The sequence below is a fragment of the Pristis pectinata genome, chromosome 33 (genome assembly GCF_009764475.1).
Source record: "Pristis pectinata isolate sPriPec2 chromosome 33, sPriPec2.1.pri, whole genome shotgun sequence".
Lineage (NCBI taxonomy): Eukaryota > Metazoa > Chordata > Chondrichthyes > Rhinopristiformes > Pristidae > Pristis > Pristis pectinata.
This window is the reverse complement of record NC_067437.1, coordinates 1,315,898-1,341,274: the sequence shown is the minus strand read 5'-3', so window position 1 is coordinate 1,341,274 and position 25,377 is coordinate 1,315,898. Positions and strand designations below refer to the sequence as shown.

The 25,377-nt window shown below is 42.1% G+C and overlaps 1 protein-coding gene across 2 annotated transcripts in view; it reads left to right on the top strand.

Annotated features, from left to right (window-relative positions):
- The first annotated feature begins 6,851 nt into the window (after positions 1–6,851).
- Positions 6,852–25,377, top strand: part of LOC127585578 (vesicular glutamate transporter 1) — a 50,542-nt gene continuing 32,016 nt past the window's right edge. Inside the window, exons 1-2 of one of the 2 annotated variants that reach the window (XM_052043152.1) lie at positions 6,852–7,448; positions 17,790–18,022. Coding sequence is in view for 1 of the 2 variants with exons in the window: in XM_052043151.1 (XP_051899111.1) it covers positions 7,387–7,448 (62 nt within the window). In the remaining variant the exon portion in view is untranslated. The remainder of the gene's footprint in view (positions 7,449–17,789; positions 18,023–25,377) is intronic. The other variant, XM_052043151.1, reaches the window with a different exon arrangement.

Below are 25,377 nucleotides of genomic sequence, written 5' to 3'. Positions count from 1 at the left end.
TGTATCCTTAAGCAACTTTCTTCCCTACCTATGACTCCACCAACTATTATGCCATCTTCAAATTTACCAATCATACACAGTATGTTCTCATCCAAGTAATTTATATATAACGCAAACAACGCTGGTCCCAGCACTGCCCCCGGCAGTACACCACCGGTTACAGGCCTCCAGTCAGATAAATACCTGTCCACCACTGCCCTCTGCCTCCTCTCACCAAGCCAGTTTTGGATCCAGTGTACCTACACTCCTTGGATATCCTGTGTCTTAACCTTCAGAACCAGCATTCCATACAGGATCTTTTCAAAAACCTTACCAAGGTCCACGTAAACCACGTCTACTGCTCTGACCTCATCAATCTTCTTAGTTACTGCCTCAAAAAACTCAGTCAGAGTTGGACCTCTGTTGTTTGTGATACATGTAAATGACTTGGCTGAAAATGTAGATGATCTGATTAGTATGTTTGCAGATGACACAGAAATTGGTGGAGCTGTGGACAATGAGGAAGGTTGTCAAAGGATTCAGCAGGATATGGATCAGTTGGCAATGTGGCTGGAGAAATGGCAGGTGGAGCTTAATCTGGACAAGTGTGAGGTGATGCTTTTTGGAAGGTCAAATGCTAGCGGAGAGTGACCGATAATTGGCAGGACTCAGGAGCAGTGATGTACAGCGGGATCTTGGGTGCAAGTCCATAGCTCCCTGAAATCAACAGTGGATAGTATAGTGAAGGCATATGGCACACTTGCCTTCATCTGTCTGGGCACTGAGTATAAAAGTTGGGAAGTTATTTTGCAAGTGTATAAAATTTGGTTGGGCCACATTAGGAGTACTGTGTGCAGTTTTGGTCACCACACCATAGGAAGGGTGTGGAGGCTTTGGAGAGGGTGCAGAAGAGGTTCACCAGGATGTTGCCTGGATTGGAGAGTATTAGCTATAAGGAGAGGTTGGACAAACTTAATTTTTTTTCTCTGGGGTGTCTGATGCTGACGTGACCTGATAGAAATGTATAAATTTATGAGAGGCACAGATGGGTAGACAGTCAGGGTCTTTTTCCCAGGGTAGAAATGTCAAATACTGGAGGACATGCATTTAAGATTGGAGGGGAAAGTTTAAGGGAGATGTGCAGGGCAAGTCCTTTACACAGAGAGTGGTGGTTGCCTGGAACGGGCTGCCAGGGGTGGTGGTGGAGGCAGGTACAATGGTGTTCCTTAGGAGGTATTTAGACAGACACATGAACAGGCAGGGAATGGAGGGATGTGGATCATCTGCAGGAAGATGGGATTTGTTGGATTGGTATCATGGTCGGCGCAGACATGGTGGGCCGAATGGCCTGTTCCTGTGCTGTACTGGTCTATGTTCTAAAGATGGATAGTTGGATAGGTAGACAGGTGCATAGAGAGATCACAATGGTAGACAGATAGACTAATAATATGGAAGATAGGTAGCTAGATGAATGGACAGACAGGCAAATAGAGAGTGCTATAAACTTCTAAGCAACTTGCATTTAAATAGTAAACTGTCACAAGGTCTTGACAGAACAAATGTTAACAGTGAGACAAAGAAGTAAATATTAGCAGATATAAAGAGAGAGTGGAGGATAGAACTGTGTGGATAACAAGCCTGCAAACATCCATGGTTGAAGAACATGCAGAATCTCACAGTGTTGTACAGTAATCACCAATATGCAGTCAATGGGATGATAACAAATGTAGTGACGTGCAGTGTCAGGGATGTCTGGGCACTTGCTCGGTAATGCCCTGGTGTGGGTCTGGGCACTCAGGGCCTCCCTCAGTGCTGCCCAACTTTAGCCCAGGAACTTCCCTTCAGTGTTGGTTATTGCTGAGATGTCACTGTAGCTACAGTATTGATCTGTTTATCAATCTATCTACTATGTATTTATCTATACGTTTATTTTTTTAATCTCTATCTAGCTCACTACGTCTTCCTATCTCTCTTATCATTCTCTCTAGCTATTTCCTGACAAGATGATATATATTTTTCTCCATAAAGTATAGAATATCTCAGTCAATGCTCTAAAAGTGCTCCCTTTTAATAATTTATTTATGGAATTTGTAGCTATGAATGTATTTAAATGTATATATTTAGCCAATGATAAGGTAGCTGTGGTTACCCATGGTTACTGCGCAGGCAGATGTTGCTACCAATGCACATTTATAATGTATGTTTCGTATTTTCTCTGACGAGATAGCTAGTTCAACAGTTAAATCTCCCCAATGGTGGATGTACAAAGTAAAAGACTGAGATCTTTCTATGAACTTCCTTTTCCAAATTTTTCACACTTAATAAAAAATTCAGAAAGCAAAATGAAAAAAAACAAGCTTCAGTAAAGCAGATCTCTGAGGTTCAGGAGAATAAAACGTTTCCTCGGAATTTTTAAGAAATTGAAGGAACAGAGAGACTTGGCTCAAAGAAGGAAAGTCATGCATTTACTTAGCACCTTTCACCATCTCAGATGCCCCATGCCAGTGCTTTCCCATTGAAGAGTGTGGTCACTGTTTAATGTAATAAACACCATCGTCTCGCCACAGTAAGAAACCACAATGCTAATGAGAAGATAATGTGTTACCCTGAAGCTGATTGAGGAATTAATGAGTCTATGGGATCTGCTCCCCTTGTGGGAGGACAGACAAACCTTCAGTTGATATCTCATCCAAAGGATGGCACCTCCAACCTCGTAGCTAGCAGCCTGGCATTGGCCACTGAAGGACCTCCAATATTCTGCTGTACATCAGGCTCAGTCACTGAGGGTGGAAGAAGAGGTCCTTCCTTTGTAATGTAAGAACACAAGAAAATAGGAGTAGGAATAGGTCACTTGGCCCCTCAGGTCTGACCCGATATTCAATCTGATCATGCGTGATCTGCCCCAGGATTTATGCCTTCTTCTGTGCCAGTTCCCTCTAGCCATCAATTACCCAACCTTTTATCTTTAAACACCCACAAAGATCTAGCCTCCATAGCTCTCCAACGTAAAGGATTGGAGAGGTTCATCCCCCTCTGTGAGAAGGTTCCCATGCAACATTCCAATATTATGGAGGTGAGAGGAGAGGGAGGGGGTTATGTGCAGGGTGGCTGATGGGATCTAAGAGGGTGTTAGAGAGTGGGTCAAGGAGAGGTGTGGCTTGCGTAGATGAGAGGAGGTGGTCAGACAGAGGGTTAGGGAGATGATGGGGCTCATGTCAATGATGGGGGTGGTTGAAGAAAGGGTCAGACAGATGGTGGGACTCAGGCTGATGATGGTGTCAGATGACTGAGGCCACTACCGTCATGGTGTGGGTTGGATTCAGACAAAGGCAGCCACTAGCAGTGGAAAGCCACCCGTAAGGAAGGGCTGTAGCTGGAGGGGGACATTCTTCTCAGACCTGTGTAGGATGGAAACCTTTAACCAACACAAAGTGGGCCACACTCCTTCAGTTAGAACCACTCAAGGCCCCAAACATGGTGTAAACTTTGCACAAGTGAAGTTAAAGGAGTATTGTCAACCAGCTGACCTTACCCAGCCGTCACTGGGCACCTGGGCACCAGGGCACCAGGGCTTTGGAAGTGCCAGCAACAACACTGAGAAGTTTCCTATCTATCCGAAAAATGTCCCCTTGAGCCCAAGGACTCCCCCAGCATAGATTTTTGTGCTGAAATCTCTGGAATGGAAATAAGATCCAGAATATTATGACCTAGAGACTAGAAAGCCAGTGGAAGCAGATTGAAGGGTAACTTTTGAAAGGGAATTGCATGAATCTTTGAAAAGAAAAAGTATGTAGAGTTGAGGAATAGGACCAATCTGACAACTTCATACAGACAGTACAAGCATGATGGGCGGAATGTCACTTCCAATGCTGTTGTCTCCTATGGTTCTCTGAATATGCAAGATGAATGGTGAATTGGTAAATGGGTTTATTATTGTCACGTGTACCGAAGTACAGTGAAAAACTTGTCTTGCATACCGTTCATACAGATCAATTTATCACATCTGTGCATTGAGGTAGTACAAGGGAAAACAATAACAGAATGCAAAATAAAGTGTTACAGTTACAGAGAAAGTGCAGTGCAGGCAGACAATAAGGTGCAAGGTCATAAGAAGGTAGAGTGTGAGGTCAAGTGTCCATCTTATCATACTAGGGGACCGTTCAATAGTCTTATAACAATGGGATAGGGTAACATTTGTTAAAGTACGAATTAATTCTAAAGGCAATATATTATGTGTTCAAGGTGAACAGGCAGCTATCCTTCAAATGTTAAAATCAGGCCCTGTCTGTCACCTCAACTCGCCTATAAGATCCTAATATGTCATTTTAAAAGAGACCAAGATCAGTGCTATTTGAGGGAACTTGCTGTGCACAGATTTACTACATATTTCTTATGTTGTAATATGATTACACTTCAAAAGAGCTTCCTTATCTGTAATGACTCTGAAGCATTCTAAAATGGATGCAAAGTTGCTATAATTAAAAAAGAACTTATGAAGGCTCTTTGGCCTAAAGCATAACTCTATTTCTCTTTGCATAGATACTACTTGATCTGCTGAGTGTTCCCAGCATTTTCTGTTTTATTGTTTTCCAGCATCTGCAGATTTTTTTGATTTTCAAAGGAAGTTGCTGTACATGTAGATGCGTGTCTTTATTTCAGAGTTTCAGAGCACACTATAAAGGAGATCAGATGTGATGCAAACAATATCTCCCCCCAAGGTCAAATATGCCAGGCTACTGGATAGATATCTTGAAAACCATTCATGGTGGCTGTCCTGCTGAGAGACAAGTCATGTTGCTGGTGTTGAATGATAAAACAAAGTAAAAGAAAATACTAATTATAAGCAACTAGCTTTCAAAAAATGAGATGATATTTGATGTAATGTTGAAGAACAAATAAGTTCAAAATAGTAACTGTACATGTACACAGATCCAGAAGACTATTAATTTAAAACAAAATACAGTAAAGATGCAGTCATTTGACAAAATATCATTTCTAGAATAGGCATGTAGAATCATGGCAATTCTACAACACAGAAGGAGGCCCTCTAGCTCATCATGTCCATACTGGTCGAATTAAAGTTACTCAACTCCCTGATTTGGTTCATCGCCCTGCTGGTCCCAGCTCTCCCAGTTCACATCCAAATACTGTTTAAAGGTAATGAGAGTTTCTGCCTCTACCACCCTTTCGAGCAGCGAGTTCCAGACTCTTACCACCCTCTGGGCGAAATGATCTTTCTGTAATCCTTCCCTTGCTCCCAGACATTTGCCTCCTCTGTTCCTTCCTATTTACTTTTCTAGTCCCCTAACCCACCATCAACATCCTCTATTCCAAAGAAAACAACTCCAGTCTCTCCCATCTTTGCCCATACCTCAGATTTCAACATTGTCATCAATTTCCTTTGCAACCTCTCCAATGCAATCATATTCTTCTGTAATATTGACCAGAATTGTACAGTGTTCAAGTATCTCTTAAATATGCCAGTGTGGTCTTTGAAGTGAGCAATAGACCAACACAATGTTCTTTATACACAATTAGTTGGATGTTCAAAATGATTTCAGCCAATGCCCTGAATATTTGTACCCTCATTACTTGTAAGTGTGATTTTCTTATTTCTTATTTCAAAGGAATACATTTTATTAAAAGTTACTTCATATAACATGAGCACTGCCCTCAGGACCAGCATTTATCATCCATCCCTAATTACCCCTTGAATTGGCTGGGATGCTGGACCATTTCTGTTAACATTTATGCATCACCCACATCGTGGTGTGGAATTGGAATCATGTGAAAACAGATCTCCGAATGCATTCATGATCCAGATGGATTTTTATAACAATCCGGTAGCTGTTTCCGGCTTGTTGCTTGTGATGCTGGCTTTTTGTTCTAAACCAGAATCAGATTTATTATCACTGAATTAGATGACATGAAATCTATTGTTTCGTGGCAGCAGTAAAGTGCAAAGACCAAAAAATTACTATAAATTACAAAAATAAATAAATAGTGTACAATAAGTTTCATGCGTTCATGGATCATTCAGAAATCTGATGGTGGAGGGGAAGAAGCTGTTCCTGAATCGTTGAGTGTGGGTCTTCAGGCTCCTGTACCTCCTCCTTGATGGTAGTAACGAGAAGAGGGCATGTCCCAAGTGGTGAGGGTCCTTAGTGATGGAAGCTGCCTTCTTGAGGCACCACCTCTTGAAGATGTCCTCGATGGTGGGGAGGGTTGTGCCCATGATGGAGCTGGCTGAGTCTAAACCCTCTGCAGCTTCTTGCAATCCTGCACATTGGAGCCTCCATACCAGCTGGCGATGCAACCAGTCAGAATGCTCTCCACCGTACATCTATAGAAATTTGTAAGAAATATAAATTTGTAACAAATATATTTAATTGGCCGAGTTTGAATTGCCCTCCGGGTGTTTATACTGTATGAAGCCTCCTTCCATTTCTCAGCATGTCCTTCTATTACTGTCCTGGACTTGAGCTTGTCCAGATTCCCTTTAAATGCATCCGTGGGATTAGATCCGATGCTCCATGTAGTCTTCTCTGGATAAAGAAGTTTCATCTGAATTCTTTTTGGATTTATTACTGTCTCATGTTTCAGATTCCCTAACACGTTTTCTCTGTGCATAGATTATATAGATAGGAGCATTGTTTTACACAAACAGCTTGCATTGTGTGACCATATGTTCTCAGCAGTTAAGATGATCAAATCTCAGATGGTTACCATAGCATCCACGATGGGAAACCAAGAATGATTGGCTTCAATCCAGTCAGATAGCGCTGATTGACAGGGCGGGGAGCCAATGGCGAACTACGTTGACTTATTCAAGCAATGCAGGATGGCAGCAATTGGCAAACGTTGTGAAGTTTAAAGCTGACCCCGTGTTGGAGCGGCGCGCTGGCCGGCGCCGGGAAAGTTTCAGGAGAGGAGGAGGAGTCGGGAGGAAGCGTGAGCTGTCCGTGGTGCTGAGATGCGCAGTGGGAGCTGTCCACCAGCGGTGGTGCTGAAATACTCACCGGACCCGCTCATCAAACTTGGGCCATTTAGCTTATGAGTTGCTCTCTCAATTCTAATGAAACACTCGGGTGCAAAGGACTTGCCGCCCCCATAGCAAGGTTAATCCGTGAAATCATGGCCCAATCGAACTTGTCTTGAGCGCATGTAATCTGCAGGAAGAGAAAACATGTGTCTATTTTACTATATGGTCCATAGGCGCTTTATATTTCTGTTGCCATAAACCGGTAGAAATCCCAAGGACGTTGGGAAGAAAAAAAGGTCACTTTAGTAAACTTCTTATAATATTCCGAGCGGCCTTAAGCTCCGTGATGATTGTAACTGGAATTATATAAGGCGATCTATTCATAATAATATCACATTGACGGTGGAAACATTTCTGGCGGAGTTATGGAGATAAGGAAAGAACAAATGAGAAAATTGGCAGGGGATGGCTTGGGGCGTTTGCACAGGTGAGTGTTTTCTTAGAAAGAGTTGCAAATAATTGATATGTGAAATTATAGTGTGATTTTAAGGCAGAAATATTTGTTGCTTTTTCCACGTTAGTTGAAGACTGTGTGGTGTCTCCTTGCTCCAGTTTCCGGATAAGACGTTAGCATTTTCAAAATTAGATTTCCAGAACATTATCTTTTTGGAATTAGCGTGTGTCCAACGTTTCAGTAAAGGACCCCGAGCCCGTTAGAAATATCTACACAGACTTGGATTCCTCTGCCGATGCCTTTCCATAACGTCTGCCCATTCTGACAACTCGTTTTAATTTTTTTTATTTTTAATTATTTCATTTTCAAGGCGACAGGCTCAATATGAAGAACGAATATTATCGGTTAATAATTAATTGGGTGGGTTTACTGCAATGGGCTCTGGAAAATGGAATTCGGAATTCCTTTAACGAAGACTGCACCTAAAATATCAATTATTGTGTTTTGTTTTCTTGTTTCATTAAAATATTCCAACGATGTATTTTTTAATTTATAATTTTAATATTCATGTTAAGACAGGCACAAATGCTAATTAATTCATCTCTGTCCTACATTCTTATATTCCCTGCTTCACAACTATTTAAATTGGATTTCTAACAACAAACACGTTTTTCACATTCGAACGCTCCGTTCTGATCAATGATGGAAGAAATAAAGGACCGTCTTCTCGTACACTTGCCAAGGATACGACATTTTTAAACAAAGTCAAACAGGGCCTTGACTTTACGGGGAAGGAAAGGCTATGGTTTTAACTCTGAAATGCAACCTATATTGGCAATTGCATCTATGAAGCACACAGTCAGCCACTTTCTATTCATTTTATAACGACTTAACATTGCATCCTGGTTCCAGTGTTACCTGATTTACTCGAGCCTTAGTATTGACCCTAAATTGTCTATTCATATGTGTTGCGTGAATGTCGAAAACTTAAAATACAGAATCTTTTCTTCTGTAGATTTGCGTGATTTACATTAACGTAGATTAAGAATATATTTTCAATTTATTCTGCTGTTGAACTTTAAAATAAGATATTTATATTTCACAGCTTCATTATTTTCCGTTGATTCCAATTTAATGTCTGTAGTCTGGTCAAAAATACAGTTGGAAACGAACGATTTCCTGACTCATTTCCTCTTTTGAATTCCTTCCCTTTTAGCTTGGCTGAAAGTCACTCCCTGTAGAAAAAAAATGATCTCCGGCTGATAAATAATTTAAGCGATTGAAGTGCATTCTGTCCCCCATCCACTCTCATCACCTCCTCCGGTATATTTAGGCCATCCACAAAATCGCAAGACCAGGGCAGGTTTTAGTAGCACACCAAATCTAACCCTGCTCTGTGTAATCTGCGTCTATACATGTTCTGTAGAGTGTAATATACTTATGATGCCAAGCTCTTGGCTGAAAGGTTGATTATTGTGATGATTTTACAAGCATGTTACCATTCTAATCCCACTGTGGGTTAGGTACTGCGTTGAGTGATTTTTTAAAATATATTTGTTTAAATTTAATTCTCGAGGAGACGTTAGAAAGACTGAAGGGGAAGGGGTCTTTTTTTTTTAAATGGCTCCCAGTGACTAGAGTAAACTCGTTTTTAGATTTAATTTTAAACCGAGGGCGTGACCATACTTATCAGTTTGGAGGATCGCGGTGTATACGTTCTGTTATTTCGATGCCACTGTTAGCTGGACACTGCTAAATATCTGTAGATAGTGCAGAGCTCGGGGGCTGACGATACCTGCACTCTGGTTAAAACTGATATTTGCAGAGACGCGAGATAAATTTTCAGAAGTAGAGATGCGGGTTTTATTGATGCGGGTATTATTGATGCGGGTTTTATTGAGCATTGCTTATTGCCCCAGTGAAAACGATTACCCAACCCGTTTGTTAAACACAGCCGTCTGAATTCATACCTTTCTTCAACCATTACACATTTGGAGGACCTTAATAGACATGACAGACTGAGTTTGCTGAGTTTTCGAAGGGATTTTTCCAGTGTTTGGTCAGGTAATGTAAATTTGAGACATTTCTCGTACATAATGGCGAGCCCAACCTTTGCTATGAAGCAGTTTGCAATTTCTGTAGAGCTCCTCCTAAACTTGCCCCTCTGAAACCATGTTGATGATGTCCTGAAACCATTGATTTGCTTCCTTATTTAAAGGTGATTGTCCAAAAACTGTGGTGGATGTAGTCCATGGTCACAAAGATGTGAATGGGAAGTCTGGATTCGGTTTGGAAACTTCCGCAAAAAGTCGATAATTGATGTAAAATCAGGCTTGAACTGTTCCCTTCAAGATCCATTACTCCGTGGTAGATGCCAAATTCAAACAAATTACCGCTTTGTTATAAAATGCAAACATCATTTCCAACATGTCTATCAGAAATATTGTACATTTACCATGGTGAATCGGCTAACGTTAACGATAATCGTTAATAATTCATGTGATCAATTAGCTACTGGCTAGGCAGATTTCGTTTGAATATGTTTACTTATTGAATCTAGGAGTTCTTGAGGGACGTTGAGATCAAAATATCTGTGAATTATTGGTAAACGGCGTTCTGAAGGACACGGCCTGTACGCGCCTCAATCTGTTTTCTTTTTTCAGATCTGATATCTTTTGTTACAAAACTTGCCCTTTCGTTCTTTAGGAGAAAAGGGTAGAAACGAGAAACTAATTTTTTTACAAATATCGTATTCGCAGGGAGATCATTCACAAAACCCAAATGGAACGGAATTATTAAACAGACCGTCTGCGGGTCAAAGTTTTATTTAATAGCGTTTGATTAAAATTCGTTTCTATTTAATTTCACCGTCACATTCAACAGTTTTGTTCCTCTGATGAGGATTAAGGCTGATGAATTGGATTCCTGGATTATTTCTTGCACCGGACAGGATTAGTATCAAACATCCAATTCCAAAGGGAAGAAAGCGCCTGCCCTGTGCGTAGCTGACATCGGAAGAACTAGAGTTGGAACAATCCAAACTTCCACTGGCAAATTTCATTTTGTAAATCGCCTCCGAACATCCTTTATTAACACAACAACCATTCAATATTCCCAAATAGATCCCAGATGAGAACTCGTTTCCCGATATCCGTTATGAGACGTCGGTTAGATTTCCAACTTTGAGCCGGTCCCAGAATTCATTATTATTGCTGTAATTCAATTCCTGCCTGCAACTCATTCTCGGAATATTCATAAAATTATTTCAATTTATAATGGTTGTAAGCCAGTGAAGGGAATCCATTAGTTTGATTTATACCGAGTTGATGTTTCATTTTAAGCTTGGTAAAGGACGGTGGGTTCAAAGTAGCAGCAGAGCCACGGAGACCAACGGAAAATTAATGGAACTGTTTGTGTCATCTGAGCTTCGTTGCTTGTGTGTTTTTTTTATTTCTAAATCAAAATCCCGAAGCACTTATCCAACAGCACAATAAACATCCTTCACCGTTATAGACCGCAATGGTTCAGGGGAAAAAAACATCCTCAAGGGCAGCTTCGGGGCAGGTGGTAACTTTGGCCTTGCCAATGTCATCAATATCTGAGGAATGAAGATGAATAATAGATTTTAGATTTCCACGTGATCTGATCAAGAGGTCATAGAATAACTCTGGGGAACACTATTCAGCAATTTATCCGCCCAACAGCAGCACTGAAGCTGTATGTCAAGTGCCCTGCAAAACCTGTCAACATCTCTGGCTGTTTTCCTCACGACAGCAGAAATCTGATGAACTGAAGTTCTGAATTAAATCACCTCTCCCAGTCTCCCTGAGAGCTCTATAGTCAATGGAATATTTCTTTAAAATCCAGTAGTTGTTGCAGGAAACAAAACAGCCAATGGGTACAGGGCAAGTTAAGGAACTTCCTCATAAATTTTACACAGAAGTGAGATAAATTCTTCCATAGCAGATAACATTTTGAAAGGTTGGGGAATTGAAGGTTTTGGGGAACTGGTGCTGAAAAGGAGATGAGATGGGGAGGGATAGGTTTGAGGGGTCCTGTTTTCTTGTGTTCTCCTAGGAGGACCACATCCTGTTGCAATGGGTGGAGGTTATGTTACTGGATCAGAAGCCAGAGCTCTGGACCACTGATCCAAAGAGCTGAGTTCGCAATCCTAGCCTCAATAAGAACAAAACTAGCTGATGGCTGTAAAATCCCACCTGGTCACTAATGTTCTTCAGGAGAGGAAATTTACCATCCTTGCCCTGTCAGGGGGATCTGTGGATTTAGACCCACCAATCTGGGTTTACTCTTAACTACCTCCTCAATTAGGGATGGACAATAAATGCAGACATTTCCAGAGGTATTCAAGGATATATTTCTAAAAATCATCTGTATTACCAACTCATAGGCATCTGACAATCTGGTGGTGACACCCATTTTAATGATAGTACCCTCCTCGCTGATATTATGTACAGAACACTGTCCTTTGCCCCAATTCATGATGTCACTGGCACACGGCAAAAATGCAATGCCTGTGTAATTAGTTTCAATGATTTTGATTGAGGGACGTTCACTGAACTTAGGCACAGGGAGAAATAGCATGATCTTTTCTGAAATATCACAATGAAATCTGTTATGTCTGCCCAATAGGGTTCACATAGCCCAGAGAATGAAATAAAAAGATTAATTTAAGACTGCAAATTACTAAACAGTTCACCAGTTCTAATGATCCCTGACCAGTTACATGTTTCCTGCATTTTGTGTTTTTATTTCAGATTTCTGGCTTCTGAAGTTTATTTATACTTTGAATTACTAAATAATGTTTAAGTTTCATGGAAAAGTTCTGAATAAACAGAACACAGAACACAATGCTGCATTTGAAACAGTATCATATGAACAGAAGTAGGACATTCAACACACTCTGTGCATTTTATCCACAACACTAGCAGTCACTTGTGGTCAAGTAAAGATTCTATCTTCATTACATCACTGGGTCCTACCAGCAATGAATGATTATTTCACACCCACATCACAAGTATCAATGAGATTTATTACCTGTCCATATATATGTTCTTGGGCTACCATAGTTTGCGTGGTGAAGATACTTCGTGATGTTGTTAGGTAGGGATTTGCAGGACTCTGATGCAAACTCACTCTGAATTGCAACAAAGGATTGCACCAAAACTTCACTTGCAAAATGGTTGCCCTGGGTCATCAGACCGAGGTGGAGCACATTCACTGAATTACATACGATCTAATGTAGTCACCTAAATTACATTGTTATATAATTCTGATGAATGTGCTCCACCTTAGTGGAATAATCTTCTCACTTTTATATAAAACTAAATAAATAAAGACATTGAGAGGTAACTGTCTAATTCAATTATCCAAAATGTGCAGAGCTCTCAATGTGGGCTTGCTTTGTTGCCAGCACTTTGACACTTTAGTCCCTGTGTTGTCCCATTGTTGCAATTGTTTAATTCCTTTTTAACGAGTTTGGCTACTGAGAATCCGCCCCAGCACTTCTAGTCATGATCAAAAATGCTGCATCTCCTCTGTGCCTAAATTCATGTTGGTTCCAGGAGTAACTTTTACCCCAACCCGTCGTCACCGCCTGCTCCCATCCAGCTCACTCCTACCCCAGTGAATGGTAGAACAAAGGAAACTAGCAGCAGTTATGACTCCATTTCAGCAGGGCTCTCTTCTGGTGGGAACCACAGGAAAATAGGAGCATGAGTGGGCCATTCAGCCCTTCTCTTTCCCCATACTGCTTGGTTGTACCTAGAAATGTATCTATTTTCTTCTTAAATATACTCAGCAACTTGGCCTCTGCATCCCTCTGTGGCAGAGAATTCCATGGGTTCAGCACCCATTGATGAACAAATGTCATCACCTCAGTACAAAATGTCTTGTCTCCTAAGTCTGTGACCCCTGGTTTGAGAAATGCCAGAAAGGGGATACATCTGTCGAGCTCTATCAGGATTTTGTAACTTTACATTAGATCCTCTCTAATTCTTCTAAGTTCTAGCCTTGGAAATTCAGCAATCTGCCATTAGAAACAAGATCAGTTATGTAAACTGTGACATCAGTAAAACTTTAATGCAAATACCAATGGGAATTGTGACTCTTGAAGGATCACCAGATGTCACTAAAGTAAAGATAATAAATAAAAAGGTTTTTATGTGATCTTTGTGGAGTCAAGAGCAGGATTTGTGATCGCTCATCCAATAGAACAAGCCATTTTAGAATCACTCCCAATGATGTCAAAGGAATTGGCATCATTAGCTTTACAAGATAGTACCTGGATCATCTCCCATCTATTCTAAAAGAAAGCAAATTGCCACATGATCAGAAAGTTATGTTCAGGAAAAAACTTAACAAAATGGTTTATTTACAACTAATGAAATTGCGCAGGCATCAAACCACAGCAGAATAATGATTATATGAATATTTAGAATGTATTAGAAACTAAATCAGTGCTTAAGGTTTTACTTGTATGCATCTTTGGTGCAATTTGTAGCAATCTTACCTCTGAGTCCAAATTCCAGACGCCAGCACATAAATCTTGGTTTACAATGCAGGAATACTCGGGTCACTGTTGGAGATGAAACGTTAAACCCAAGTCTCATCTGTTCTCACTTTGGTTGGCTAAGATCTTTCAAAGAAAGCCTCCTCTGTTCTTTCAAAGAGGGAAAGTGTCCTGACTAATATTCATCTTTCAATCAACATTTCTGAAGCAATTTATCTGTTCCTCGTCACATTACTGTTTGTGGGAGCTTGCCGTGCACACAAATAGCTGCAATGACTACACTGCAACAGTGACCACAGTTCAAAAGCTATAGAACACTTTGGTTTGTTTTGAAGAGGATGTGAATGACACTATAGAAATGCAAGTCTTCTACCTCAATTCAAATATAACTTTGATAGAACTCAATTAATCAATAGGACATGTGGAGGACACCATTATTGCTAATAGGCTTCTCAACACAATATTTGATCAAAGGTGAGATGATATTCCTGTCCATATAGGATCAACTGAAACAGAATTAAAGTTATTGAGTGTGCACCATAAACCTCAGGTCCAGCTGTCACTCAGATTCGTAAGGCACAATGGTACACACTCTGTGCAATACTATTTGACTGCTTTCTGTCTGCACTGCTTTATTTATCTATAAATGTTTTAATTGTATATTATCCAATTAACCCCAGGACATGGCTTTTACATCTTGATTAAGCTACAGGTCAAGTAGTCTGTCTGCAGCTTATAAACAGCTGAGCTCTGGCCTTCATTTTGCAGCTTAGTAAGCAAAGCCAGCTCCTGTTCTAACATTTCAAGAACGCTCTATCCTTTAAGAGTAAGGTCATCAGTCTGATGTATCTTTGCTGGTGGTGATGCAGTTTCTAAACTCCCTTTTATCTTTGGAATACAAAAGGAGCAACTTCAATCCAATACACTCATCAGGAACTGGTTACAACTCTGATTTTACACCCTGCTTAATTTTATTGTTCATTGAAGTCCACGGGGAATAATTTTGGCTGTTGTTCCATCCATCCAGCCTCAATGGTTTCCAACCATGGTTGCAGTGTTAAAATTGCTATCAATGTTTAACCAATCTTTTAACAGGATAGCCACCTCTTAAAAGGTCGACCATTTTGTGGACATTTGGGAGCATTACATTTGGAGATTTTCAAACTGATGACCTGATTTAATATTATGAAAAATGTCCAGAACATGAAAGGGCTCAGTAGTAACTAAGTCAAGATTAAAGGTAGTTTACTGTGTGCCTTTGGCATTGTGTTATATCAGAGCATAGGAATAAATGACTCAGTCCCTCTGCTCTGTCTTGTCATTTACCCATCTTTGATCCATAATCTTTGATGTTTTTACTTAATTAAAAATCAGTTGATGTGTGAAAGTCGTTAATGCTTCCTTTTTCAGAGGGTTGAAGATAGCAGCTGTAAATATCCGCTGCCATCTGGTGAATACGCTGCAGGTTCACCTGAATAACACCATTCTGCAGAATGATTGCACAGATCTGGGCTGCGTTCCCTTGAGCTTAGTCGAGTGGTGATCCAATTAAGTTGCGCAAAATGATCAGCATCCAATCGTTGAACGGTGGAGCAAGTGCGATAGGTTGAATGGTCTAATCTTGCTTCTGTTTCAAATGTTCTTCTGTTTTAAAGGGATTCAACATAAATGGAGGGAAGCAGGTTACATTGGGAAGGGAACCTGGATGATAAACGAGGAACAGGGCTGTTCTTGGATAAGATAACAAAGATAGTGGAAGTCCAGAGTTTTTCCAACCCCTCCTCCACCCTTCCCGCCTCTTAAAAAAGCAACAATCAATTAAAACTTAAAAATGATCAATTCTTTTCTAGGCAATAGCTTTGGTGCCAATAACACAGTGTGGTTTAGCCTGAGTTGCATTGAACTTCCTGAGTGCAGCTGGAACTGAACACTTCAAGGGTAGGTGGAGATATTCCATCACATTTTTACTGCCCTTGTAATTGGAGGTGGGAGCTGAGCCACTCACTGCAGAGAACCCAGTCCTTGGATCTGGCCTTGTCCCCATGTTACTTCAGCTCACCAATACATTAGTGAAAACTTTGGCAGCAACTTTTCGAGTGTGAAAATGTGCCGATGTGTCAATTGCCTTCTCCTCCAAGTGTTTGATTATTTTTTTGCTTCTAAGTAGAGCCTGAAAATGTCATACCTTGTCAAATAAGGTGTAACTAAGTATTTAACAGAACATTGATCTATAATTACTGCTTAATAACATGTCTGTTGCTAAAAGACATTGATTTTCTCTGTGTTGTCTATTTCTCCCTGATAAATATTTCAAAATTTCTTTTTTGCAAAAAAATAGAATTTATTTTATGTTTATCCCTTAAAACATGTTTTTCAGCTCATTCAGCTATCAAAGCTGTAAGCTCTGGAAATCCCTGGTTTCACTGTGTCTACACTCTTTCCTCCTCTGAGACATTCCCTTTGACCAAGCTTTTAGTCCTCAGTAGCTTGCTCAACCTCAGCTTTTGTTTCAGAGCATCCTTGTCCATTGCTTTGGAATGTTTTGCTACATTTAAGAAGCTATAGAAATATGATGGAGACACCCTGAGGCAGAGTTTCACCCTAAAACATCAGCAATTCCTTTCCTCCCACAGATGCTGCTCAACCCATTGAGTTCTTCCAGCAGATTGTGTTTTGCTATACAAGTACAAATTGTAATTATTGGAAAGGAGCATAGATTCTATCACTTTTCTGCGCTGGAGAATAGTTTTGGAGTGTAGGTGCTATTATTGTTCTGTACAAAGGTTTACCATGTTAATATTGTTCGTATTGGATCCACTACTGCCGTTCTGCACTAACCTCCACGATCCTTCGGTACATTCTATTGATTGCCCACACAATTGTCTCTGAGAAGGGTGTATTGAATCTTGAACCTTTGTTCACATGTGAGAAAGGTGCTCCTGTTGCTCTGTTGGGTGGGACTCCCATGGTTTTGACCCAATGATGATAAAGGAAAGCAGATTTATTTTCCAAGCCAGGGCGTTGTGCAACTTAGAGTATGATGTTCTCATCTGAAGCTGAAGCTAAGATTCTGTGTTACCTCCAATGGAAGCTCTGTATTATCTCTATTTGAATCTCTATTTGTAGAATCTCTATTTGAATCTCTATTTGGAGTGTTGTCTCACTTGCACCATTGTATTAGAGGACGGCTTTATTACAGTTCCATGTTGAAGGATAAGTCCTAATGGAGTTCTGCATTGCGGGGGAACTCTCTGTTATTGTTCTATCGCTACCTTAAATTGAGGACCTGGAACTATGAAAGTTGATGGTGATCACAAGGCCAGAATTAGAAGCGATCTTGGAGGGTTGCAATGGCTGAAGGAGGTTATAGAGATAGGAAGGGACAAAGCCAAGCAGAGTTAGCTCATGGTGTTCTGTTTGGGATGACTTTATCATTGTTCTGAACTGGAGTGATGGTCCTGTTTCTAGTTTTCAGTCCACCCCATGCACCCATCACCTCAATGTCACCAACCTGGACTGACTTCTGCTAGACCTGAATTTGGCAATCCTTATCATTTTTGTCAAATCCAACTATGGCTTCACGACTTCCTACCTCTGCAATGCACCCTTCCGCCATCCTTCAACCCCAAAAACACACACCAAGCTGGGAAACATCACCCTGGCTTCCATGACAATCATTGAGAGGATGTGGGAGTATAAAAGTTTCAGAAAAAAATTTTAATAATGCAAAAAATAATGAGAGCCAACATCCACCTCCATTTACTTGCCGGCTTGTTGGCTGGTGTTTTGGACAAGCAATTTTATGGGCAATGTTCATCAAATTCGTTTTCCTCTCCTACTCCTAGAGACCAATACTGAGCCAGGGATCCTGGGAAAGGCTGTGGTCTCACTGACACTGAGCCAGAGATCCTGGGCTCACTCACCTGAGGTCTCTCACCACTCAGCTGGTCACTTACGCCAAGAAATCTCAATAGACCTGATCTGCTGAAAGTCCAAGAGAAGTCTGGAAGATTCCAGCTGCCAGAACCACAGCGAGGGGTTAATCAGCTCAGCGCTGGCAAGTCCTCCACTGATCCAGGTACCTTTCAACTGAAAGCAAAGTCTCAGCAGTTGCTTCGTCACTCAGATACCCCAAGAATTGCTCATTCTTGTACTTCGATCTCCCTGTGATTTTGGAAAATGTGCTGTTTCCTTTCCTAATTGGCTGCTTTCACTACACATTAGCTTCCTGTGTTGCAGGTACCACATTGCCCAGGCCCCTCTGCACCAACGTACATTGGTTCCTCACTGCTGATGATGCTGTTCTCCACAACCCACAATACAACTTTCCACTTTGCACGTACCACTTCACTTAACCTTTGCAGATCCTTTGCACCCTCCTCACACTTCACCTTCCAGCTAGCTTTGCATTGTCAACAAACTGGGTGCGTTACAATTTGTTCATTCAATATCTACATCACTAACGTTAATGTGGAGTATCTGAAGGGACAATACTGCTGCATACAGATTCATTAGTGGCAGATCACCAACCTCAGAATGTCCTAAGTATTTGTTTTCTGTGACACAAGAGATTCTGCAGATGCCGGAATCTGGAGCAAGATGCTAGAATCCATTATTAAGGACATGATAACAAAGCAGTCAGAAATAAACATGTGTAGACAGAGTGAATGCAGTTTTATCAATTGGAAATTGAGTTTGACAAATCTGTGAGAGCTTATGAGGATATGATCACCAGGGCAGGTAAAGGCAAACCAATGGGTGGAGTATATTTGGGTTTTTAAAAAGATTTGACAAAATGCAATATTAAGAAAGGGTTCAACACACACAAAATGCTGGAGGAGCTCAGCAGGTCAGGCAGCATCTGTGGAGGGAAATAAACAGTTGATGTTTCAGGTCGAGACCCTTCATCAGGACTGGAAAGGAAGAGGGCAGAAGCCAGAATAAGAAGGTGGGGGGAGGGGGAGGAGCACAGGCTGGCAGGTGAGAGGGGGAAGGTAGGTGGGTGGGGGAGGCGGGAGATGTAAGAAGCTGGGAGGTGATGGGTGGAAGAGGCAAAGGGCTGAAGAAGAAGGAATCTGGCGGGAGAGGGCAGTGGACCATGGAATAAAGGGAAGGAGGTGGGGGACAGAAAGGCAGGTCCTGAGGGTGGGGGAAGGGATGGACATGTCCTGAGGGTGGGGGAAGGGGAAAGAGAAGGCGGAAGGGGGGGCCACAGGAATGAGGGAAGACTGTTTATTTCCCTCCACAGATGCTGCCTGACCTGCTGAGTTCCTGCAGCATTTTGTGTGTGTTGAACCCTTTCTTAATATTGCATTCTGTCAAATGTTTTTAAAAACCCAAATATACTCCACCCATTGGTTTGCCTTTACCTGCCCTGGTGATCATATCCTCATAAGCTCTCACAGATTTGTCAAACTCAATTTCCAATTCATAAAACTGCATTCATTCTGTCTAATCACGTTTATTTCCGACTGCTTTGTTATCATGTCCTTAATAATGGATTCTAGCATCTTATGAGCTCTTGATGGCAGACTATCTTGTTTATAATTTCGAGACACCAGACACTGCAGATGCTGGAATCTGGAGCAAAAAACGAGCTGCTGGAGGAACTCAGCAGGCCAGGCAGCATCTGTGGAGGAAATGGACAGTCGACGCCCAGATGAAGGGTCTCGACCCGAAATGTCGACTGTCCATTTCCCTCTACAGAAGCTGCCTGACCCGCTGAGTTCCTCCAGCAGCTCAGTTTTGGTTTATAATTTCCCTTTTCCTTTCCCACTCTTTTCTTGAATAGCAATTTCAGAATCAGAATCAGGTTTATTATCACTGACTTATATGACGTGAAATCTGTTGTTTTGCAGCAGCAGGACAGTGCAAAGACATAAAATTACTACGACTTACAAAAATAAATAAATTTCTGGAATTTCTTTGTTACCCTTTGATCCACTGGACTGTTTCAGAATCTAGGGAACTATGTACAATCACCTCACCACATCTACTGGCTCTCCAGCCAGAGCTGTACAACACAGGCTGTCAGTTCCACAGGTTTTTGTTGGCTCCCTTAAGTTCTCCAGTAACTATTCTTTAGTGGCACTAACGAATTTAAGTTTCTAACTCTCATTAGATTCTTGGTCCTCCACAATTTCCATTATTTTTGTGACGGTGGGTAAAATGTGTTTAGTTTCTCAGTGAACTCTATTATTACTATTCACTACACTAACATCACATGGATTTCAGCTGATCAGCTCTACCAAGATTTTTTGGCGTAAGTGACCAGCTGAGTGATGAGAGACCTCAGGTGAGTGAGCCCAGGATCCCTGGCTCAGTATTGGTCTGTAGGGTAGGAGAGGAAAACAAATTTGATGAACATTGCCATATAATGGCTTGTTCAAAGTACCAGCCAACAAGCCAGCTGTATTACTGTTGTTCTCACTATTTCCCACTATAACCTCCTCCTGCTTCTGACTTTCACTGTTCTACATTTGCACAACCTGTAGATTAACTTACAAACTTTTCTTTATATTTCTTGTTAAGTTACTTCTACATTCTATCTTCTCCCTATTTATCGATGTTTGTACATCCTTTGCTGTTCTCTAAAACTCTGCCAATTCTTACTCTACATTTTAATCTTATCCTTAAAGTCTTCAGTTAGCCACAGACAGATCACTTGCTGGGAATGTTTTACTTGTTAATGGTGGAGTGTTTATTGTGCATTATGGATTATTTCTCTCCTGTTTAATTTCATTTTTTAATCTAATTGATAAATCTAGCTTCACTAATTTGCTCCAATCCCTATTTCATCAGCTTTATTTAAATTCAAGGCTCCAGTTTCTTATTTAAGAGAGTTAATGAAATCAATGGAACTCGTTTCAGATGCAGTGCATTTTTTACAAGAGATCATGAATAAATTCTATCACAAGTATTATCCAGTATTGGGCAAAGGACACATTAATTATTTTATATCGAAGCAACCTACTTGTTTTGCACTGGAGTTTAGACTCACCTATAGCTGCTTTAGTGGAGACTAGAGTTATTCTGTGTTGACATGGATACTCTGCAGCATTCCTTGTTACTATGACATGACTTGAATGTTAATGATGATGTCTTTTTTTTGTCGTATTGAGATATAGTGTCCATTAGGTTAGCTTAGAATATTGTCACATACACCAGGCTGCAATGAAGTTCTTCGTTCACCTGAAGCACACAGAGTAAACAGTGTACATGGTAATCATAGATACAACGACAAGCGCAGAATAGCAGAATGGTGCAAAGATTGCAGTGCAAACTGAAGCAGTGCAAACATAAATGCTAAAGTGACAATAATGGAATAACCGAGAGAGAGAGAGAGAGTTCAGAGTCCAAAAGCATGGCAGCACCACCGGGAAGGGGATGTGAGAGAGGTGATTGGTTCAGGAGTCTGACAGCAGTGGAGAAGAAGCTGTTCTTGAGTCTGGAAGTCCTGGCTTTCAAGCTCCTGTATCTTCTCCCAGAAGGTAGAAGGGAGAAAAGGGAATGGCCAGGGTGGCAGGTATCCGTGATGATACTGTTAACTTTCCTGAAGCAATGCACCAGGAAGATTACTGTTCTTTGCTAGTGGTGCAGTCTATTCTCTTCAAAGTGTAAACTCCCCCTTTCTGTTCTTTATTGGCTTATGGATGCTATTAATTTTTTTTTATTTTTATCCATTCAAGATTGTGGCAAACCATTTTTTTGCTCATCACACATTGGCCTTGAGGAGATGTGTGATGAAGCGCTGCTGTCTGTGAAAGGACAAGCATGGTGATTTCAGGCAGTTTCAGATATTTCAGCCCTGTGACTGTGAAGGAATGGCTAATATACTTCAAACTCAGGATGGAGTGTGACTTATTGTATAGAAATGTACAGACTTGTTACCAGGAAGTGGAATCTCATTTATAGGTCTTCCACAGCTGAAGTATTAACGTACAGATTATTGTTATTCTGTAAAGAGGTTTAGGTACCCAGTGCTGACCTGCACTAGTGTAGTTTCTCTGCAGTTGTTGAGGTTTGAGTTTAGGCTCTCTATCTGCATTGGAGAATAGTTTCTCCATTACAGTGCCTTTATTGCCCATTCAGGGTATGTGTGAATTGCTGACGAGGCCTTTGCTCATTGTCCAACACTAACCACTGCCAGGAGGGTGGTAGAAGTTGTTGGAGGTTCACTTGCTGAACTGTGCAGGTGGTAGAGCCACTACCTTACAGTCGGGTTCAATCCCATCCTCCGGCGCTGTCTGTGTGGAGTTTGCACGTTCTCCCTGTGACCGCGTGGGTTTCCCCTGGGTGCTCCGGTTTCCTCCCACATCCCAAAGACCTGCAGGTTGGTAGGTTAATTGGTCACTGTAAGTTGTCCCCAATGAGTAACTGAGTGGTAGAATCTGGAGGGAGATGGTGAGAATGTGGAGAGTTTATAAAATGGGATGAATTAGGGTCAGTGCAAGTGTGTGGTTGATGGTTGGTGCAGACTCACTGGGCTGAGGGACTGTTTCCGTGCTGTAGGTCTCTATGATTCTGTCAGTCTGCTTCGAGCCAACTGTAGGAAGTACTGCTGGGTAATTTTGATGCCGGTCTAGAGAAGATATAGCAATGAAATTCCACGTCAGGGCCACCTGTGACATTGGAAAGCAAAAAACAAATCCTGCAGATGCTGCAACTCAGAGACAAAATCTGAAAATGCTGCAGATAGTCAGTGCGGGTTGGTGGGCTAATTGGCCACTGTAGGTTGCCCCCAGTGTGTGGGGGCTCGTCAGTCAAAAAACAATGCAGACGCAGGAAATCTGAAACAGAAACAGAAAACGCTGGAACCTCTCAGCAGGTCAGGCAGCATCTGTGGAGAGAGAAACAGAGTATGAGGATCCTTGTCAGAATAAACAGGGGGGATTTATTTTCTTTAACATAGGGTCAAAAGGGCATGGATTCGAGGGGAGATGAGGGAAAATGTCTCCACCCAGAGGGTGCTGAGGTTGTGGAAGTCACTGCCTGACAGGGCGGTGGAGGAAGCCCCACCTCAGTATCCACCTGTCCCTGCACCTGGAGCTGTGACCTGCAGGCTCTGGGTTCAGTGCTGGAAGGCAAGGTAGGGTTGAGAAGTTCTTTTCCAACCAGCACAAACATAATGGAACGAATGGCTTCCTTGTGCACCTTAAATGTTCAATGATCTTCTTTGAAAAGCTCTTTTCCTCTCTCGGGATCCGGTCCGTGTGGCTTGCAGTTATGGTGAATTTTAGGATCTTGAAAAGTTCCCAAATCAATGACTTAGAGTCATAGAGTCAGGCCCTTCAGCCCACTGAGCATGTGCCAACCCACTACACTAATCCCACACAGATCCCACTTTATTCTCCAAACATTCCCATCAACTGGCCCTAGATTCTACCCCTCACCCACAGATTGGGGGCAATTTACAGCCAACAATTAACCCACCAACCCACATGTCTTTGGGATGTGGGAGGAAACTGGAGCAGCCACAGGGAGAACCCCACAGACAACACGAGAGGTCGGGATTGAACCCAGGTCTCTGGAGCTGTGAGGCAGCAGCTCTACCTGCTGCGCCCCTGTGCTGCCCATACTCAACCCTCTCATCTCATCGAAAGTAGAAAGATGGCTTCTCTCAGCCTGGGAACGCACCCTGAGACACAGAACACTTGAAACACTCAGCAGGTCAGGCAGCACTTGTGGAAAGTAAAACAGGAAAAGACCCTTCATCAGAACTGATCTGTTTGTTCAGGTATCCGACCAACTTCTGAAGGGCAGTTTGTTATACAGAAGGGTTTGAATAACACCAGCATCTACTTTTATCCATTCTGATACATTTCAACAAGCCTTGCATCAGTGATTCATCCACACCCGCAGTACAGAGTCGTCACGATCTCTCTGAAGGGCATGCTGACTTTCCTCAGACAGCTGGTTGGCACAAGAAGGTTTTAGTCAATGTGCGTCAAGAGGTGTAAAAGGGAACTTGGCCACCTCACAAACCAAGAGCTGTTAACAGGCCTCTGAGGTTTCTGCAAGTTTTATCGATTAAACCCATTTGTTCTTGTCTGCAGTAATGCTACTTCCAACAAGGTGCAGCTAGGGTATGTCATACTCACTGCACAGGTTTTCCGGGCCATGAATGAACTTCCTTGTGGTGTCTGAACACAGGTACCTCAGGGTCAGCAATAAACATCGACAATTCCTCTCCCCCCACAGATGCTGCTCAACCCATTGAGGTCCTCCAGCAACTGTTGCTCCAGATTCCAGCGTCTGCAGTCTCCTGTGTCTCCATCGGGATTAGTGTAAATGGGGTTTGATGGTCAGCACGGACTCAATGGGCTGGAGGGCCTGTTTCCGTGCAGCATGACTGTATGACTTTGAATTCCCCATGGGTTCATCCTAACACTCTGCAGATATCACATTGAGCAGCATGTTTGCAGCCTCCTGGAACAAAAACTGCTGCTGTGCCTGGAGGCCATGAGTTACTGTTGGGTGCCACAGTGGTACAGCTGGTACAGCCGCTGTCTCACAGCTCCAGAGACCCGGGTTCAACCCTGACCTCTGGTCTCTGTGTGTAGTTTGCACTTTCTCCCTGTGATCACATGGGTTTCCCCCAGGTGCTCCGGTTTCCTCCCACATCCCAAAGACGTGCAGGTTGGTAGTTTAATTGAGCTCTTTAAATTGCCCCCAGTATGTAGGTGAGTGGTAGAATCTGGGGGGAAGTAATGGGAGAGAATAAAAATGGATGCTTGATGGTCAGCACAGACTTGATGGGCTGAAGGGCCTGTTTCCAATGCTGTATCACTCTACGACTTTAAATTCACCACTGCTCTTTGTCAAGGGTGCACCCTACAGTTCTCCAGGTGTCACACTTGGCAGGAGAGAAATCCAGAAGGTGGGGGGGGGGGGAGGTGACAGGATGGGAAGCCCGATCACCGAGGAGGTCAGGGTCTGGGACACTATCTGGCTTCCTGTGGGCCTGGAACCATCGACTGTATCCACGGATCCAGCGCAGCCCAGATCACACAGTGACCATTCAACAGGAGTGCACGACTCCCACCCAAACACGTACAGCTCTTTCTGCAGGTGTGGAGGATAAAATATATTTCTGTCCTACATTGGAATGGTGATTCTGTGACTATATTGCACTGCAGTTTAGAACCTACAACACTTCCATGGTTTCCATTCTCCTTATCTGGGTACAGTCGGATTGGGAATGTCACTCTGGCTTTGTAAAGGCCATACTTCCTGAACCACTGCATGCTTTGTGTTAAAAGTGCTCCCACACTGTTGCCAGATGGGAGTCCCAGAACTTAAAGGCCCAGTGACAATTAAGGAGTATTTCTCTAGTCTGTGACTTGGGGTACCTGTTTCTCTGTTTAGTTGATGTATTGGAATTGAGTAATACTGTCGTTCTGTATTGGAACATGGACACTGTTCTACATTGGA